This window comes from Polypterus senegalus, chromosome 9 (assembly GCF_016835505.1).
Source record: "Polypterus senegalus isolate Bchr_013 chromosome 9, ASM1683550v1, whole genome shotgun sequence".
NCBI lineage: Eukaryota > Metazoa > Chordata > Cladistia > Polypteriformes > Polypteridae > Polypterus > Polypterus senegalus.
Genome location: NC_053162.1, coordinates 37956844 through 37976331, shown reverse-complemented (window position 1 = coordinate 37976331; position 19488 = coordinate 37956844). Strand labels below are relative to the sequence as shown.

The 19488-nt window shown below is 42.6% G+C and overlaps 1 protein-coding gene across 1 annotated transcript in view; it reads right to left on the bottom strand.

Annotated features, from left to right (window-relative positions):
* The window catches only part of lpcat2 (lysophosphatidylcholine acyltransferase 2), a 68451-nt gene that overhangs the window by 18024 nt on the left and 30939 nt on the right, over positions 1–19488 (bottom strand). Inside the window, 2 exon segments of the mRNA XM_039762926.1 lie at positions 1505–1563; positions 16779–16839. Coding sequence (XP_039618860.1) covers positions 1505–1563; positions 16779–16839 — 120 coding nt within the window.

Below are 19488 nucleotides of genomic sequence, written 5' to 3'. Positions count from 1 at the left end.
CAACAGTACAAAGTAACTGCCATTGTGGAAAAGGGGTGAAAAAGAGAGTGCAGGCAAGGTGGAATAGGTAGAGAAGAGTGTCAGGAGTGATTTGTGACAGACAGTTATCAGCAATAGTGAAAGGGAAGATCTACAGGATGGTAGCGAGACCAGTTTTGTTATATGGGTTGGAGACGGTGGCACTGACCAGAAAGCAGGAGACAGAGCTGGAGGTGGCAGAGTTAAAGATGCTAAGATTTGCATTGGGTGTGACGAGGATGGACAGGATTAGAAATGAGTACATTAGAGGGTCAGCTCATGTTGGACGGTTGGGAGACAAAGTCAGAGAGACGAGATTGTGTTGGTTTGGACATGTGCAGAGAAAAGATGCTGAGTTTATTAGGAAAAGGATGTTAAAAGTAGAGCTGCCAGGCAAGAGGAAAGGAGGAAGAAGAAGGCCTAAGAGTAGGTTTATGGATGTGGTGAGAGAGGACATGCAGGTGACGGGAGTGACAAAGCAAGATGTAGAAGACAGGAAGATATGTAACAAAATGATCCGCTGTGGCAACCCCTAACAGGAGCAGCCGAAGGAAGAAGTATATACAAGACAAACTTGAAATAAACTTAGATAAGGGCCAACATTTGAAACCACAGATTCACACGGTGTTACAATGTTATCTTTTGTACTCATTTTATTTGTGGTCATGTGGAAAGCCTATGTTACTATCTATTTAATATATTTTGTTTGTTATTTTGATGGCTTATGGCAACATTTTGGATTCAAGACTGCTAAAATAGAATCAGCTACTGTTGACAACATAGAGTTTTTAAGTGAGAAATCTTCTGGTTTTTTGAAAAAATATTTTTTGGAAACTTCATCTTTAGCTTTTTTATTCTTCATGCGCATTAAAATATCAATAAAGTGACTGGTGGAAACATAGGTAATTTTCAATTACAGCATAGTGAAAAATAATCGATGTAAGGACTTTTCCTTAAAAATGTCTTGAATGTGCAAAATTAGAACACTAGAGCAATCTAGATGAGAACAAGCCAGTCAGCCCAACAAAGCTTGCCAGTCTTATCCCTATCCTATCCAATAGGTTGATCATTCATCACTGTTAACCTCTTAACAAGATGTTATATTAACTAGTGCCCTATCCAGGTTTGGTTCCTGCCATACACCTGATGCCACCAGGGCAGGCACTTGTTCCAATGTTCCTGAAGTGTAATAAGCAGGCACGCTAATGGAGGGATGGATAACATGTCAAAAATAATTAGCAATTATCGTATAACCTGGCTATACCTCTAAAAAGTAAAATGCAATTACAAGCTGCATCTTTAAAGTACTCTGTTAATGGCTTCATAACATTCCACATAACATAGATTATACATCAAATAAATACAAAGAGCCCAAGTAACATTGAGACTAAAGATAACACTATCAGAAATATGAAAAATGTATTCAATACAGTCAGGTTTCTTCTTCAGAGTTTAAAACTTGTCATCTTCATTTATGGATACTTACAACTGAGTTCGGATAACGGAGTACGACTGGCTGAACTGGAACTCCAGGAATGAAGGCACCTGTAAAAATGATTTTTTATACAAAATTATGAAAGACGCTATTAAACAACAAATCTAGGTTTGCTTTCTGATCGCTTAAGCTAATCCATACTATGCATTCCTCATAAAGTATTTGCAATAAAAAACATTCCACTGGCTTTAAACAAATTAAGTAAAAGAAATATCATCATAAGAATATTGTTTTCAGAGTTCTTATACTTTATTAAAAGATTTGGATAATTGCAATCCCTAAGTTATCCCTACGGACAGCATAACTGAAATGAATGAGTTAATGCACTGCCACAATTACTACAAATCCTGTTTTATTCTCTTAGTATCACATCCACATACAGTTCTGAGCAGTTGCTCCACACCTGTTGTGCAACCGAATAAAGCACATAGAATCAGACAGCCATGCAGCTGTTGAACATGACACAACAAAACCTTCTTAAAGGATTCAAAAGAGGGCTACATTACTGTTTAATAAGTCCTGTTCTCAACAAAGTCTGGTTAACAAATTTATTTTGAAGAAGTAGTGTCACACACGTGTGCATAGGAGGCAGCTGTAGGGCTTAGAGCAGAAGGATAATACATCTGCCCTTTCAGGGTGTACTGACGCTCTTTCTAAGTTCGCTGCAGGCCGCGATAAATGAATATCCAAGAAGTAGGAACCTTTATTTATAAATCGAATATTTTCGCAGTTAGAGCATAGAAAACCTGTTTACGACCTTCTAAATACGTTTTTTAACATTATTAGAGCCCTCTAGACATGAAATAACACCCTTTAGTCAAAAGTTTAAACTGTGTAAACTCCATGACAAGACAGAGATGACAGCTCCATCTCAATTAAAAGAATGCAAACATATCTTCCTCTTCAAAGGAGTGCGCGTCAGGAGCAGAGAATGTCAGAGAGACAGAGAGAGCGTGAGCAAGAAAAGCAAACAACCAAAAATCAATAGGGCTGTTTGGGCTTTTAAGTATGCGAGGCACCGCCGGACAAAGCAGCTACAAGGAAGACAGCAATGTGAAGGTAGTCTTTCAGCATTTTTTAGAGGAGCGTCTGTATCCTCTAGGCCAGTGTCCGAACAGCCCCTCTGCTCACACCCCCTCCGTCAGGAGCAGAGAATGTCAGAGAGAGAGAGAGAAAAAGCAAACAATCAAAAATCAATATGTGCTGTTTGGGCTTTCAAGTATGCGAAGCATATCGTATATCATTGAGGAGTTTTATTTAATATGTAATACGTGCTCTGATTGGGTAGCTTCTCAGCCATCTACCAATAGCGTCCCTTGTATAAAATCAACTGGGCAAAGCAACTGAGGAAGCATGTACCATAAATTAAAAGACCCATTGTCCACAGAAATCCGCGAACCAGCGAAAAATCCGTGATATATATTTAGATATGCTTACATTTAAAATCCGCGATAGAGTGAATCCGCGAAAGGCGAAGCTCGATATAGCGAGGGATCACTGTATTTAACATTAACTTGAAGAGAGGAATAAAAATGAAGTATGGCTAAAACAGAGATCTTTGGGTTGACACACAAATAGACAGCCTCTATTATATTTAAGGGGATAAACTACACAGGTCCTTGTAAATGAATAAAAGAACTTTAAAATTAGTTCTAGAATTTAAATGAATAAAAGAACTTTAAAATTAGTTCTAGAATTCACAGGAAGCACATACACTTTCTTAAGAAGGGAAGTGATATGCTCTCCTGTCTAATTATGTCAAAAATCACCATTTATAATCCTTGGAAGATATTCTGTAAAAAAAAAGGCATGCACCAGCCATTCTATATCTATAAATTAAAATGAAGACCTCACCCTAGCTATATTTTCTAAATGACAAAATGCTGTTTCAGTTACTTGAGAGACTGACTGCATTCCAACATGCTTATAATGTGATATACCGGTCATTTTAGGCCAACCATAAGCATTTCAAATTCATCATTAAGTTTTAAACAATTGCTTGCCATCTGCAATCTAATGTCAGAGATAACATTTTTCAAGTAACTGTAAGTTACTGAATAAGATACTGAATAGGTAGAACACAAAAGAGGCCCCATAAATGTAATTTGAGGCACACCATAACTAACTGTGTCTACAGAAGAACAACTACTGACAACAGAAATGGAATACCTTTCTTGAAGGTACAACCTAAACGATAATAGTTCTCTACCAGAGATACCTACCCATTCTTTACGATGGTCACATCGTCAAAAATATAAAAAGTTGAGCTAAGATCCAGGAGGGAAAAAAAAGAACATGGGATTCATTTCCATCTGTCTTTATACAAATACTGCGGTGGGCTGGTGCCCTGCCCCTGCCCGGGGTTTGTTTCCTGCCTTGTGCCCTCCTGTGTTGGTGGGATTGGCTCCAGCAGACCCCCATGACCCTGTTGCTAGGATATAGCGGGTTGGATAATGGATGGATGGATGGATACACAAATATAATTTGTTACTGTTACTAATGTTGCTTCCATACAATAATAATTTATTTTATTTATAGGCGCCTTTCAAGGTACACAAGGACAACATGCTCACCACAATAACCAGATAGGAACTTATCACACAAATTGTTTAAATTTATTAATCTGATCAACAACTTTGTATAAATTCTGGGCCAAAAAGGGACATGTAGAGATTGGGGGAAAGTCAATCAAACCTGTAATGGATGTAAAAATTATTCTGGATTTATCACAGCAGTTTTAAAATAGGTGGGGACTAGCCTATTTAACAATATACTATTTCAATATCACATTTAACAATTTCAGTGACCTTTTGCAATAGCCTTGTAGGCAAATCACGTACTGAAATTAAGACTTCCAAAGGCACCAGAAAGATGAGGCTGTAGAGGACTAGCAAGAATTTAGGGCAATTACTTTCAGCCGTGGAATGACCAAATGGGGGAGGCAGCTTGATGGCTGAGGTCTCCAGAACTCTAAACAAATTCTAATCATATTATGAGATGTCATCTACTGTTAAATTCTGTTACGTACTTCTAAAATTTGTATTTGTTTACTGTATTGAGGATCTGTTCTGTGTATTGTATTGCATTGACCCCTTCTTTTGACACCCACTGCACGCCCAACCTACCTGGAAAGGGGTCTCTCTTTGAACTGCCTTTCTCAAGGTTTCTTCCATTTTTTCCCTACATGGGTTTTTTTGGGAGTTTTTCCTTGTCTTCTTAGAGAGTCAAGGCTAGGGGGCTGTTGAGGGGCAGGGCCTGTTAAAGCCCATTGTGGCACTTCTTGTGTAATTTTGGGCTATACAAAAATAAACTGCATTGTATTGTATTGTACTTTGAATTAGAAGGTAAAAGATGAATGATTCTGTTTGAGGTAGGAGGGCTCCAACTGCTCTACACAAGCAAAGTAATAATACTTTTTATTTATATAGCCTTCCCATGCTCAAGGCACTTACAGAATATAAGAAAAAACGGCAGGGTATACAGTATATAGCATTGTGCAAACCAAATAAATAAATAAAGACGATTACGACAGTGAATTCAGAGAAAAAAAGAATAAAAAAAAAAGTAAAAGTAAGCAAAAGTAAAAAAAGTAGCAGGCCGGAAACCTTTTTTGAACGGGTACTGCTACCTCGTTGGCTGAAAAATGCCACAATGTATCACAGCATGGTTTCTTAACCTAAGGTCCGTAGATGGGTTTCAGGGGGTCCATGAGGGTCAGATAAAAATTAACATTTATATTCACTGTGGATTTAGAGTAGATGTAATAGTAGTATATAGTAAAGGTAGTAGAAAATGTAGTAGATCTGTTTTAATTTGCACAAGAGGATTTTATTTCATAATTATAATGGGTGGCCATTACCTTTTGCATAAAAAAAGGAGTGTTTTTTACATTGTTTACTTTAAAGTTTAATAATACTTTGTGTATGTTATACAGTATATGTATGAGACAATCAAATCTCGATAAATAAAATACATTATATTCATTGCATGCAAATTTGTGTTTATGTGAATATTTCTGGGGAATGGGGTCTATTGCTTTCATCAGATTCTTAAATTTAACATTCCAAAGTCTTTGCATTTATCTTTTAAAGTGGTCTGTGACTCAAGAAAGATTAAGAATCACTGCATTAGAGGTTCCGAGTTTTAAAATGCTTCCCTGAACTAATAAGTAAGAGTACATAAGGTTTCGAGGCATTATATGAACATGAGAAAAAGGTTTTTTCTGTGCTGTAAAGAAAAGAAGGTTATAGACATTACATTTCAGCTGTATATCCTTCATCAGGTATGTAACTGAAAAGGAAAGAGCAGGAAATATAAATAGGGGGAAGGAGAGAAAAAAGACAATGCGCATGAAATGAGAAAAGATGAGAACAGGTGAGAAAATCCTGCCATTAGAGAAGATAAAGGGAGTGATTAAAAAGTTAGTCTTATACATTAAACCTCTAGAAATATATGATTCCATACCGAGAATGAGCTAAGCTGCTGCTGTTTTTCTTAAAAAAGTGACTTTGAAGCCCTACAAAAAAACCACAAATCCTATTAAGATATACTACTATACCCAGAATTGAGAGGTAATTGGGCAAAGCTTCACTTGTCTAAAAGTATAAAGACCAAGATAAAACAGAAAGAGAGAGAGATAAGTCATAAGAGACTGGGTTTGTGATGGTCCGGTGGTGGGAAAGGTGAGAATTCACAACCAGAAAGCTGGTGTAACAAGGTCTAGCTGGAGTTCAGTACATGCTGTTATTTTTTTTTGATCTGTCCTTTGTTACTTTGCTCTTCCCTGCACTGCCATTAGAGTGTTTATAAGTAGTATGAAAATGTAGGTAAACTTGAAAGTGGCTTAATTCATGGTTTTCATGTGGCAAGATGACCCATGTAATGTGTCATGGCCCATGCTAGCTAAACATATGCAAAGGTGGGATACTGCTGGTGATTATCATGGCACAATTTCTATTATATCAGTTGTGAAAGATTTATGTGGCCCTCAAGAATCAGTGCTGTGAGTTGAACGTTTACACATTACTTGCATTAATGTTGTCCATTATTAACAAAAAGATGGTGCATGGATTATGCCTGGAGTGGTGCTGGACTTGAGCAGCCTTAAATGTGCTGTTCAGGTACTGGGTGATCACCAGTTATGAGGGGTACTACTAAACACTAAAGGAGCAGAACAATAAATGTATGACAATCTCCAGATTCATGAATAAAGAATATGCAGAAAACAGCACACCGGCAGACCAACAGGTGTCATGGTTAGAACTGACATTATTTACATTCGCTTGTTGCTGCTGCTGTTATTTATTAGGGACAGCTTCACCATTAAACAAGGAGTTATGTCACCATTATGTCAAGGAGTTCCCTTTACTTAGAATATTACCTTTCATAACAAGTCTGACAGCTACCACTTCCCAATAGGACAATGTATAACCATTCATAATCAGGGTGTGCCTCAATGATGTCAACTATACCTTCAGACTCATCTGTCTGATCTCTGATATGGCAGTTGTGTTAGACATTCGAGGATCCCGACTACTATAAAGTCAGTGCTGAACATCACTTTAATAGAGGAGTTTTAAAAGTCTTGGTTTTCTTGGAAACGGGCCACTTTTCAGTAACATCATAACTTGTGTATCATAAACCATGTGGGTTTAAGCTGATGTAGATGAGCCATTGGCTCAGTGGGTAGCGCTGCTGCCTCACAGTTAGGAGACCCGCGTCACTTCCCAGGTCCTCCCTGCGTGGAGTTTGCATTTACTCCCCGTGTCTGCGTGGGTTTCCTCCGGGTGCTCCGGTTTCCACCCACAGTCCAATGATCCTAAATGCATTGGCGATCCTAAATTGTCTCTAGTGTGGTTGGTGTGTGTGTGTGTGCCCTGCGGTGGGCTGGCACCCTGCCCAGGATTTGTTTCCTGCCTTGTGCCCTGTGTTGGCTGGGATTGGCTCCAGCAGACCCCCATGACCCTGTAGTTAGGATATGGTGGGTTGGATAATGGATGGATGTACATGGAGAAAGCTGTGTTTCATTTTGCTTTAAATAAAGAAAAACCGTCAAGGCGGAGGCACTGGAATGATACTAGTGAATCTATTAAACTGAGGTATTCTTCAAATTCAGACTCCTGATAAGATGATGAATTCAGGGTAATCAAAGTAGCTTCTTCGTGCAGTAACTGCCCAACTTTTTCTTGCACTCCTATCTGTTAAACACGTACATCGTTACAACTCTGAGCATGCACTTTGCTTGCCTTAGGAATCCTGTGACTCATAGCCATGTGCAAAGTTACAACTTCACATGTCTCCTCAACTGACAATTCACCAATCAAAAACCAGAACTCGCTAGAACCCACCTTCTCAGCTTTGACAGGTTAAAATGACAGTTTTATTCATGTTGTATGCAGTATTGTTGAAATAAATAAATGAAAAAATAAATAATTACATAAAGAAATAATCAACAAAAACATAGTTCATGATAGGTTTTGATTCATATGTTGTGACTCTCCACAATACATTTATTTATTTGCATAATTATTTATTTGCTTAATTAAATATTCCTCCATTGTTGACATGATGTACAATAAAAATAATATTTGTGGAAATTTTTTCTGAATTATTCTGGAGGCCACAGTTCTGTATTAGATGAGTGCAAGATTATAACACCTTTCAAAGAAACCTACTACCTGTCTGTCATACTTACTCCCAACTAATCTCTCTCTATATAAAAAAAATCCTGGAATGGAAAAGCAAGGCGACGATACGTGATCTTCTCGTAAGTTCTCCGAAGACATTTTAAGAGACCCGCGAGACAAAAAAGACTGGCCATGGAGTGTCTTGCAGGGACCATTAACATAACACTTGGTGTCAAGAGATTGTCCCAGCGCCGTCTCACGGGGACGTGGAACATAAGATTCTTGCAAGACACGGCCTTCTTATCAAATAAGAGCACGGACAGCCAGCAAAACATTCGGTCATGTAGAGTCACGTGGCACACACAGAGCCTGTGCTCTCAGCAAAGAAAAAAGTGCAGCATGGAGAAAAGAGACCCAAGGCATGATACACATGCAGAGAAAGGTACAGAATATGAAAGCAGTAAAATTCAAAAGTATTGTAGCGTCCCAGCCAAGCTGGAGCCTTTTTTGTTTTAAGTGACTGTTAGGTCCGATCGAGGGAGGGCAGAGTACAGCATTGAAGACTGATAGCTGGGTGCTGATTGATACGGTAAAGAGGAGGCGAGACCCGTGGGAGAAGGGGTTGGCGAGGGTGCTAGAAAGTTGTGTTTGGGGTTACACAGCCAGCGATTGTTAAAGTAGAACTTTTGTGACACTTTATTACGTCAGTCTCTACAGTATCAAATAAAAGATAGTACAGATCGCATTGACGCAAACAAAAGGAAATTAGTTTAAGTCAGAGAATTTCAACAACCGGGTTTAACTCACATGCATTTACTGGTTATTTTGCAAAAAAAATTAACTGCTGATGATGTGGATCATTTTGTCTGTGCTGAAATTCCAAACAGAGAAACCTGTCCTGAATTATGGTACAAAGTCATTAAAGTCTCACAGACCTCATTAAAAACATTCAGCATATTGGGACACGAAAGATTCCAAATATTGTTTTTACAGAAGTTCTGAAATAAAAGTGAAACTAATGAAATAGCAACAAATCAAAGAAAAAAAAAAATCGTACAAGTGTGTATCTGGAAAACCAAACATGGGGGTTGGCGAGCGAAGCGAGCAGGGGGCGAAGCCCCCTTTAAATTTAAAAATTCAGTTGCAGCAGTTATATAGCCAATACCTGTACTATACATTATTAATAATAAATATAATGTTTCATTTATTTTTTTCAAAGAAGCCATTATTTAAACATTGGGGGAAAGAAAAACAGGTGTGTACTCTGAAATGAAGCTGGCCCACACAAGATTATCTGCATCTAAGCACTAAAATCCTTAAAGCACTCAAACAATGCACTGAGACGCTTGTTGCCAACACTTGTCTAAATCAGTGATACCATATACAGACCAAATGTAAGCAGCTTAAAAAACGTACTCACCTGCTCTACAGACATATGTTTAATAGCTATGAGGAATGCTCAAAAGAATTTGGGGTAATATCTGTTTATAAGCAATGCAGCAATTTGTAGCTTGCAACAGTGAGCAATCTAGCAATCTAGATCTCATGTTTGCCTCCAGCCAGTCTAAAATTACATGACATTCCTCAGAAAGTTTATAACAATATTCATTATATTTAAATAAAAGAAAAGAAAAGAAAACAAGGGCAGCACAGTGGCGCAGTAGTAGCACTGCTGCCTCGCAGTTAGGAGACCCGGGTTCACTTCCCGGGTCCTCCCTGCGTGGAGTTTGAATGTTCTCCCCGTGTCTGTGTGGGTTTCCTTTAGGCGCTCCGGTTTCCTCCCACAGTCCAAAGACATGCAGGTTAGCTGGAATGGTGATTCTAAATTGGCCTTGGTGTGTGGGTGTGTTTGTGTGTGTCCTTTGGTGGGTTGGCACCCTGCCTGGGATTGGTTCCTGTGTTGGCTGGGATTGCCTCCAGCAGACCCCTGTGTTTGGATTCAGCGGGTTGGAAAATGGATGGATGGAAAACAATTAAGACATAAATTAATTGTGCATATAAGGTAACAGAATGCCTGCATTATTGGTAATGTAAATTCCAAAATATTTTGCAAATAACTTTTTAATCAAGGTCATGCATCATAAGTCTATGAATCTAATTTCTAAATCTGCATTATTTAGCACAGGGTTGTGCAGAATTGGAGCTTATTTTGGCCATATTGTTTGCCAAGCAAAAACCAGCTAGCCAAAATGACTTTAAATTGGGGATGCACTGATACCATTTTTCTCAGGCTGAGTACAACCACTGATACTTGGTTCTTAGTATTTGCCGATGGCAATATGACTGCAGTGAGACTGAAGGCTGGAAGATAGTTTTTATTTATTATGTTCAACTGTCAACTACCTTCAGCTAACAGTAGCACTTGTTGGCTGATTTATACTGAATTTCAAATTCTCTATGCACTCAAACTAATGTAATTAAAAGAAGAGAAGTAAGAAGCCTCAATTAAAACAGATATATTTGCCTGCAGTATACATAAGATCCTACAGACAACTTGTATACCGCTATCCTGATTAGCCACATCTCAGCTCTGAGAGAAGCATGTTCAGTGTGCAAATTTCTTAAAGTAAAAAAAGGAATGAAAATCATCACTGGATAGTTTTTTGTTTTGTTTTTTTTTGCTGAGTGTACAGGTTATTTTGTTTTGTATGAAAATTGGATAATTTATAGGATGAAGAGCATGTTAACCATCTACACTAACTTTTTAGTAAGGCAAATTTATGACTCCCAAGATTTAAAAAACCCAATTTATACACATTCAAGATAATGGACAAGAAAACGGGACTTAAGCAGGATTATTCAGCAGTTCTTCTTCATAGGTATAATAGATTGAGTTTTTTGTTTACAAAAATATGATTTCATCTTTAAATTCAGTCAGATGAAAAGGTAATAATACATTTTCAATATACTGCAGAATCACAATAGTCAACATTTTCAAACACTAATCATTTACAATATTATTTAATTATGAAAAGTAATCTAAATAAAGGAAGAACAAAGCAAGACTCCCAAAGATGAACAGTTTATAACAAAGGCAGATTATTTGTGCATCTCTCTACTCCATCTTGTGAATAAGAAAAACATGACAATTTCTTCAATATAATGCCGATGCTTCAATGATAGCATAATCCAATAGAGCAGAAATTGAATCAGTTGTTTGCAAACCAGTATAATTTCTTTCTGCCCTATAAATGAATTCATACCAATATTAAAATGCATACATACATATTAAATAAGCAGATTAAGTTATAGGAATAAGACTTCATTCTTCACATTTAGGTATTGTACAGATTTGAAAATATAATTAAAAGCAGTTTCTCTCATTTATTTTTTTTCCCAAAACTCCTTTTGAGTTTCGATTTTTCTTCCTAATGAAAAAGTGGACTAAATTATCTTGCTCATTTTAAAAAAATGTCAGAGAGGTGTGAGGGATTAGTCTGCAGAACACGACAAGGCCAACATATATATATATATATATATATATATATATATATATATATATTGTCACACACGCTACAGTAGGAGGTCATGGATTGATTCGATAGCACCTGGGAAACCATTAGCCGCCAGGGAATGGCGGGTATTAACTTTCTCCCTCTGCTTCCTCATAGAAAGAAAGACCTTCCTGCACCATAGGCCTGGATTGACCGCAGTGCGATACTTCCGCCCTTCCTCCGCCATCTTGCCCTGACGTCATCCTTCCCATCCTCCCTTGCGTCCTTCCCAGCATCCCTCCACTTCCGCTCCTCCCCAATAAAATGGCGACGCCAGGAGTCGGCGCGCTATGAACTGTTTTGTTTATTTTTGACCTGTTTTTTTTCTGTACAATATACGGGCCGGAAACCCCAACCCTTATTGCTGTCTCCTCGGTCCTTTACAAGTGGCGAGTCGGCAGGATAGAGAGATCCCGGAATGACGGAGGGACAGGACCTCAACACGGTGCTGCAGGAATGAATGACCAGCTCCAGGCGCTGCAGCTGCGCAAGCCGCCACCACCGGGAGCTGGAGGCCACGAGGCCAGGTTAGTGGAAGCCCAACGGGCGAGACCAGACCCGCCCAGGCAGCCGCCTCATCCTTTAGTCCGATGGGCCCTTCGAGGACGCCGATGCCTACCTGGGCATGTTTGAGAGGACGGCCACCCGGAACGAAAGTGGCAGCGGTCCAGTGGGCGCCCATCCTGGCGCCATACCTGAAGGACCAGCGCTGCGGCCTATTATGACCTCCTGAGGAGGAGGCCGCTAATTACGACCTCCTCAAGCCCAAATACTGGCCCGCACGGCATTAGCCCGGCCAGCAGGCGTCGAATGGCGGAACTGGGTCTTTGACCCTGAAAAGCCCGCCGCCCAGGCGCTCGAAGTTCTGGGGCAAGATGGGCCGCTGGCTACGGCCAGAGGGACCCGACGGGCGGAAAGTGGTCGAGCGGGTGGCCTGTGAAGGCCTGGTCAATGCGATGCCCAGTTCCCTCGCCCAGCAGGTCCGGGGACACGCCTATCAGAACATGTCGGGCCTCCTCGACGCCCTGGAGCGCCAGTTGGCGGTCCTCCGACTTGGGGGTCAGAAAGCCTGCTCGCTGGAACCGCAGGGACGGGCGGCCACCCCGAGCCCTCGACGCGCTGCAGAAGCGCCAGCCAGAGCCAGAGAGGCGGGTCCGCCGCGCTGTTTCAAGTGTGGCGAGACCGTCACCTGCTACCAAACTGCCCCATCACATCGCCCGGAGCCTATGGACTGCAGCTGGACATCGCCGGAGAGGTATTGTACCCGCCGCATCCCTTGGCGAGTCGAATCACGGGAGTGGTGTTGCTAAATGGGCACGCCGTGGTGGCTTTGTTTGATTCCGCAGCAACATTACCATTGTTGCTCGCCGCTTTGTCTTACCGCAACAGTGGTTAAAACAGCATTTGTTGGTCACCTGTGTGCATGGGGGACTAGGTCATATCGCTCGCCACTGCTATGTCACCTGGAAGGGGAACCAATCCAAATGACGGTCGCTGTGTTACCTGACCCCCCCTTCCCAGTGATTTTGGGACAAGACTGGTCTAAAAGAATCAGCGGTAAGCCATTCGCCGCTCCCGGGGCCTCGTTGGATCTTGTTATGAGGGGAAAAGGCACCCCTCCCGCGGCCTCCACGCCGTGCACAAGGGCAGGCCCTATGGGCGCTGGTGTCTCGGGGACCTTCCGTGGCTACGGACCTTGACCCGAAGATTCCGCCGGAGAAGGGACTAGCCAGGAACTCTTCCCGGCCCAGGCCCCAAGACCCCTCGCGCCTGGACCATCAATTTCGTCCACGCCGCCTCCTTTAAGAGGGAGCAGTGGAATGATGACTCCCCGCGCTTTGCCCGAATGCGTCGTTCTGCCTAACAGCTCAACAGCGGACGGATCCACACCACGGGAACCCTTCTTTGTCCTTGAGAATGATCTGTTGTACCGAGTGGCTACCCATGAGGCGAGGTGCGGAAGTTGTTGCTAATTCAGCTGTACCTTCCGGCGGGAGATATGCGAGCTGGCACATGCTCACCTCCTAGGCCCACCTCGGGCCAAAAACACTGGAGAGGATTAAGCCCGCTTTTACTGGCCTGGGATCAATGAGGAGGTCCGGCGGTTCTGTCAATCCTGTCCGAGTGCCAGACCCGCCAGATTCCTAGGAGGTGACCGTGCTCCTCTAGTCCCTATTCCCCTCGTGGACATCCCCTTTGAAAGGATAGGGGTCGATTTGGTGGGACCCCTGGAGCCCTCAACCCGTGGCCACAAGTATATCCTAGTCATGGTGGACTATGCCACCCGGTACCCAGAGGCGGTTCCCCGCGCCCGCTAATACTAAAAGCATCGCACGGGAACTGGTTAATTTGTTTTCACGCGTGGGCATACCCAAGGAGGTCCTCACGGACCAGGGTACGCCTTCACTTCGGATACGCTCAAGGAGGTAGCCAAATTACTGCAGATAAAGCACCTGAAAGCGCCAGTCTATCACCCGCAAACTGACGGGTTGGTCGAACGTTTAATCAGACGCTTAAGCAGATGCTCCGCAAGGTAGTCAGCGCGACGGCAGGAACTGGGACCAGCTCCTCCCGCCGTGCTTTTGCCTACCGGGAGGTACCCCAGGCCTCTACAGGCTTCTCCCCATTTGAATTACTATACGGGCGACAACCCCGGGAATCCTCGACATCCTAAAAGAAGGCTGGGAGGCCGAGGCTCTTCCCTCCTCTAACATTTTGGATGCGTGGCGCAGCAACTGCGCCGACCGACTCACAAAGATCAGGCCCCTCCTAAAAGAGCACGTGACTCGTGCGCAAGCAGCGCAGGCCGGTGTTACAACCGCAACTCCGTCCTCAGGGAGTTCCGCCGGGGACCGAAGTTATGGTGCTCGCCCGACCTCCCACTCGAAGCTGCTCGCCACTGGCAAGGGCCTTACGAGGTTAAGGAGAGAAAGGACTCGCCGACTATTTGGTGAAACAGCCCAATCGCCGATCGAAAGTGAGAGGATCTATCATGTCAACCTGTTAAAGCCCTGAGAGATAGAGAGGAGCCCCAGCTCCCATAGGTCACTCTCCCTTTCGCAAGCACAACTGCCCTTAACCTCGGCGAAGAGCTGACCCCAAGCAGCGGCAGGAGTTAGCCCAAACACTCCGAGCCATCCCGAGGTAGTGAGCGAGTCACCCGGCCGGACCGCTGATTGCACGATTAGTCACGGAGCCCGGGTAATCGTCCGGAGAGGCCCTACCAGACTCCGGAGGCAAAACGCGCAGAGGTCGAACTGGAGGTGAAACGTATGTTGGACATGGACATAATTGAAGAGAGCCATAGTCCCTGGTCCAGCCCTATTGTCCTCGTCTCCAAGCCAGACGGCTCCTGGAGGGTCTGTAATGACTTTAGACGCCTGAATCAGATCTCCAAGTTCGATGCCTACCCCATGCCCCGCATTGACGACCTCCTTGAGCGGCTGGGTGCGGCTCGTATCTGACTACCCTTGACATGACAAAAGGGTATTGGCAAATTCCTTTAACGGCATCCGCAAAGGAGAAAACGGCCTTTAGCACCCCTAGCGGGCACTGGCAGTACAAGGTCCTCCCATTTGGGCTGCACGGGGCCCGGCGACCTTCCAACGACTGGTAGACAGAGTGCTGAAGCCCCACCAGTCCTATAGTGCCGCCTACCTGGATGACGTTGTCATCTATTCCGCACCTGGGAGGAGCATCTACTGCAGGTCGCAGCTGTCCTCCGAACACTGGCTAAAGCCGCCTCCGCATAAACCCCGGAAGTGTTTTTGGATTAAAGGAGGCCAAATATTTAGGCTACCTCGTGGGACAAGGACAGGTGCGGCCACAGAGCTCCAAAGTTAAAGACATCTTAGAATGGCCCCGTCCGAATACCAAGAAACAGGTGCAGGCTTTCTTGGGGCTTGCGGGTTACTACCGCCGGTTTGTTCCCGTTTCTCCAAAGAGCAGCACCCTTGACTGACCTGACAAAAGGGCGCCCCTATACGTGGTGTGGACCGACAAAGCAGAACACGTTCAGTGACCTAAAGAAGGCCCTAACGCCGGCACCTGTGTTACGGACGCCCGATTTTGGGCTCCGCTTATTCTCCAGACCGACGCTTCGGACACAGGCCTGGGTGCCGTGCTGAGCCAAAGCGTCGATGGTGTCGAACACCCTGTGATGTACCTTAGCCGGAAACTGATGGACCGGGAGACCCGGTACGCGGCAGTGGAGAGGGAGGCCTTGGCCATTAAGTGGGCAGTGACCCACCTCCGTTACTACCTGCTGGGTCGCGAATTCGCTCTGGTGACTGATCACGCTGCACTTCAGTGGATGTCCCTGGACTTACAGCCGTATAAGTTCACTGTCACTTATCGGCGGGGCACCCTTCAGGCCAATGCCGATGCCCTCTCTCGTATTCACGACCTCTCGGTTAGGTCCGCCCGACCTGACGGTCCTGGGCTAAGGGGGATCGTGGTCACGCACGCGAGTAGGAGGCCGCGGATTGATTCGATAGCACCTGGGAAACCATTCGCCGCCAGGGAATGGCGGGGGTATTAACTTTCTCCCTCTGCTTCCCCGTAGAAAGAAAGACCTTCCTGCACCATAGGCCTGGATTGACCGCAGTGCGATACTTCCGCCCTTCCTCCGCCATCTTGCCCTGACGTCATCCTTCCCATCCTCCCTTGCGGTCCTTCCCAGCATCCCTCCACTTCCGGCTCCTCCCCAATAAAATGGCCGCGACGCCCGGAGTCGGCGTCGCGTTATGAACTGTTTTGTTTATTTCAAAGACCTGTTTTCTTTTTCTGTACAATATACGGGCCGGAAACCCCAACCCTTATTGCTGTCTCCTTGGTCCTTTACAATATATATATATATATATATATATATATATATATATATATATATATATATATATATTTTATAACAAACATTTTTTAATCTGGTTTGGCCATCTACTTTTTCTTAGGACAGTGACCAAGCATGTAAGCTTAATTGTTTAAGGTCACTTCTTATCAACATCATTGGGCACCTGGTTGTAAAGAATGTTTTTCTCCCTAAGGTATAGTTTTAGGAAGGAATTGTCTTAGCTTGCTGATATGGAAGAACACTTGGGCCACAGCTGCACCATGAAGAAGTATAATATATCTTTGAAATGTACTTACCTTGCTTAAAAGTAATTAGACAGGAACGATTTGTGCAGGTGCCTTCTGGAAAAATCAGCACCTTTTAGGAGGAAAGATGAATTAGCTATACAAGAAAACATTACAAGGACCAACTTATGTTTTAGATATTATGATTGCTCTTTTCTCCTACAATAACTACATAAAACAAGTTTTGCTTACTTTATTTAAAAAGAACTTACAGAAAAGGACACAATCAAAGCAAAATTATTATATACAAGTAACATGTTAGACACAAAGACAGTAGGTTTCATTTAGTACATAATCACCAAAATCATGACTATGGTGTTGCAGACAAGGGAATAAGTTCTCTTAGAAAGGTCCAATTCAATTAATTTAATAAACTGCTTATGTTGTCTTACATGAGGATTAAGCTAGAAGTCTGCACAGTGCAGTTTTTTTATCCCACTCCCTGACTCTAACCAGTAATCGCTATCATGCATCTGCCTTTACAAGCGGCTACACATATGCACAGCAATGCCTGTAATTAATCATTTAAAAACATAATTAAAAAAAAAACAAAAAAAAAAACGCCTCTATATCACAAATACACGTATGCCTTCTTTTTGTTTTTTTCTTGACCGTATGCACTTTTATAGTTAAACAGTATTGATTAAAAAATGATTATAATTTATCTATTTAGATTTCTAGAAGCAATCTTTTCCAGAGACTCATCTACACTGTGACTTCCTGCTGGCAACCACACGTGTAAGTGCTGCATCTGCTACTTTTAAATTTAGTCCTGCTCTGCAAAAACTTAAGTCACATTGCAGTAATGCAAATCTCTACCAATTATTCTTGTTTTTATTTAGGACATTTTACAACAAGCACCACATAAGTACATGCTAATGGCATAGTGGATTTTACTGCTGAATGGCCTATAGACAGTGAATTGTATGCTTTGCTAGATGAATTACTTACGTTCTCAAACAGTGCTACCCCTGGGTCTCTTCACCTTTCAAGTTCACTACTGACGCCTGGTTAAAGCAATGCAACTCCAACTAAAAAACATTCATCTGTCTATCCATCCATCCATTTTCTAACCCGCTGAATCCGAATACAGGGTCACGGGGGTCTGCTGGAGCCAATCCCAGCCAACACAGGGCACAAGGCAGGAACCAATCCCGGGCAGGGTGCCAACCCCACAATGTATTCCATTACAAGGTCATAGGAAGATTAAAACCTATTCTAGAACATTAGGCTTAAGATAGGAACCAGTTAATGTTAATTAAACGTGCTCATTCACTGTCACTCATATAGAGACTATTCAGAGAAGTCCAATTGTCTAAACTTTAGAAACACAATCTAATTTAAAAATAACTCCTCAGTGGATGGATAAAGAATTACATAGAATTAACAGAAGAACAAAAGATTTATAATTCATATTTGCCAAACTGCTACAATTGAGGGTGGATACTTTGTTGTTGTGCCCAGTAAACACTGAATGTACTTGCTGTGTTTTTCCTCCACTTTTGTGTACTCTTTGTGCATAATTGGTTCAAAATACCTATGCAGTTCTAGAGGACCAATTTAAATACTTTTAGCGTACAAGCGTGAGTTTTCAATCAGATACGGATTTTTTGTCAGTGCATTTCCTGTTGGGTAGCAATTTCAAAGTTAATATATGTAGATACACAACTGGTAAACCTGGCCTGTGCTAAACCCCCTGCTTCCCATTCTCTAGTTTAGACAGTCTTCATCTAATCTATGCATCTTTTCAATACATCAGTGAATTGCAAAACTAGGAATGCTGTAAATCCTTGTCTATGTAATTTGCTTTGAAGTGGATGATGTTAACTGAATCCAACACATCTCTGGCCAGGTGCTCCCTATTTATTTCTAGTACAAACACTGTCTCTATAATATAATGGCTTTATCTTACTTCACTATTGAATGTGAAAATAAACTTTAAATGCAGACTTGTTTACTTTGTCTTCTATTAGTTTCTACCTTGAATATTCTCAGGCTTAAACATAAATTTATTACCACTTTCTAGTAGCTTTTCTGTTTTTTTGATTTTATGTGCCCTTATTTCTTCCAACAATAAACAACTTCTTGGCCAGCAGGTTGTGCACGCACAGGTTATCAATTACAAGAACCTTTAGATGTTCTTAGGGCGGCACGGTGGCGCAGTGGGAAGTGCTGCTGCCTCGCAGTTAGGAGACCTGGGTTCGCTTCCCGGGTCCTCCCTGCGTGGAGTTTGCATGTTCTCCCTGTGTCTGTGTGGGTTTCCTCCCAAAGACCTGCAGGTTAGGTGCATTGGCGATTCTAAATTGTCCCTTGTATGTGCTTGGTGTGTGTGTGCACGCCTTGCCCAGGGTTTGTTTCCTGCCTTGCGCCCTGTGTTGGCTGGATTGGCTCCAGCAGACCCCCATGACCCTGTAGCTAGGATATAGCAGGTTGGATAAGGGATGGGTAGTTGTTCTCACTTGTAGAATAAATTATGTTCCTATGCAGAAGAAGTTATATATAAAAACACACCCTTCAGCTGGAAAGAGAGCTCAAAGTTCTGCATTGTCCCTTAGTAGGAAATGAAAATAACTTTCAGCAGCAAAAAAGTAAACTTGCACTTCAATGTAATAAGTCTCATTCAGCAATCAGCCATCTGTCTGTCATAAAAGTCACCAGTGCCACAGTCTAAACAAAGGCAACTGAGCTGAGAAAGCATTACAGATGGATCCATGAAAACAAT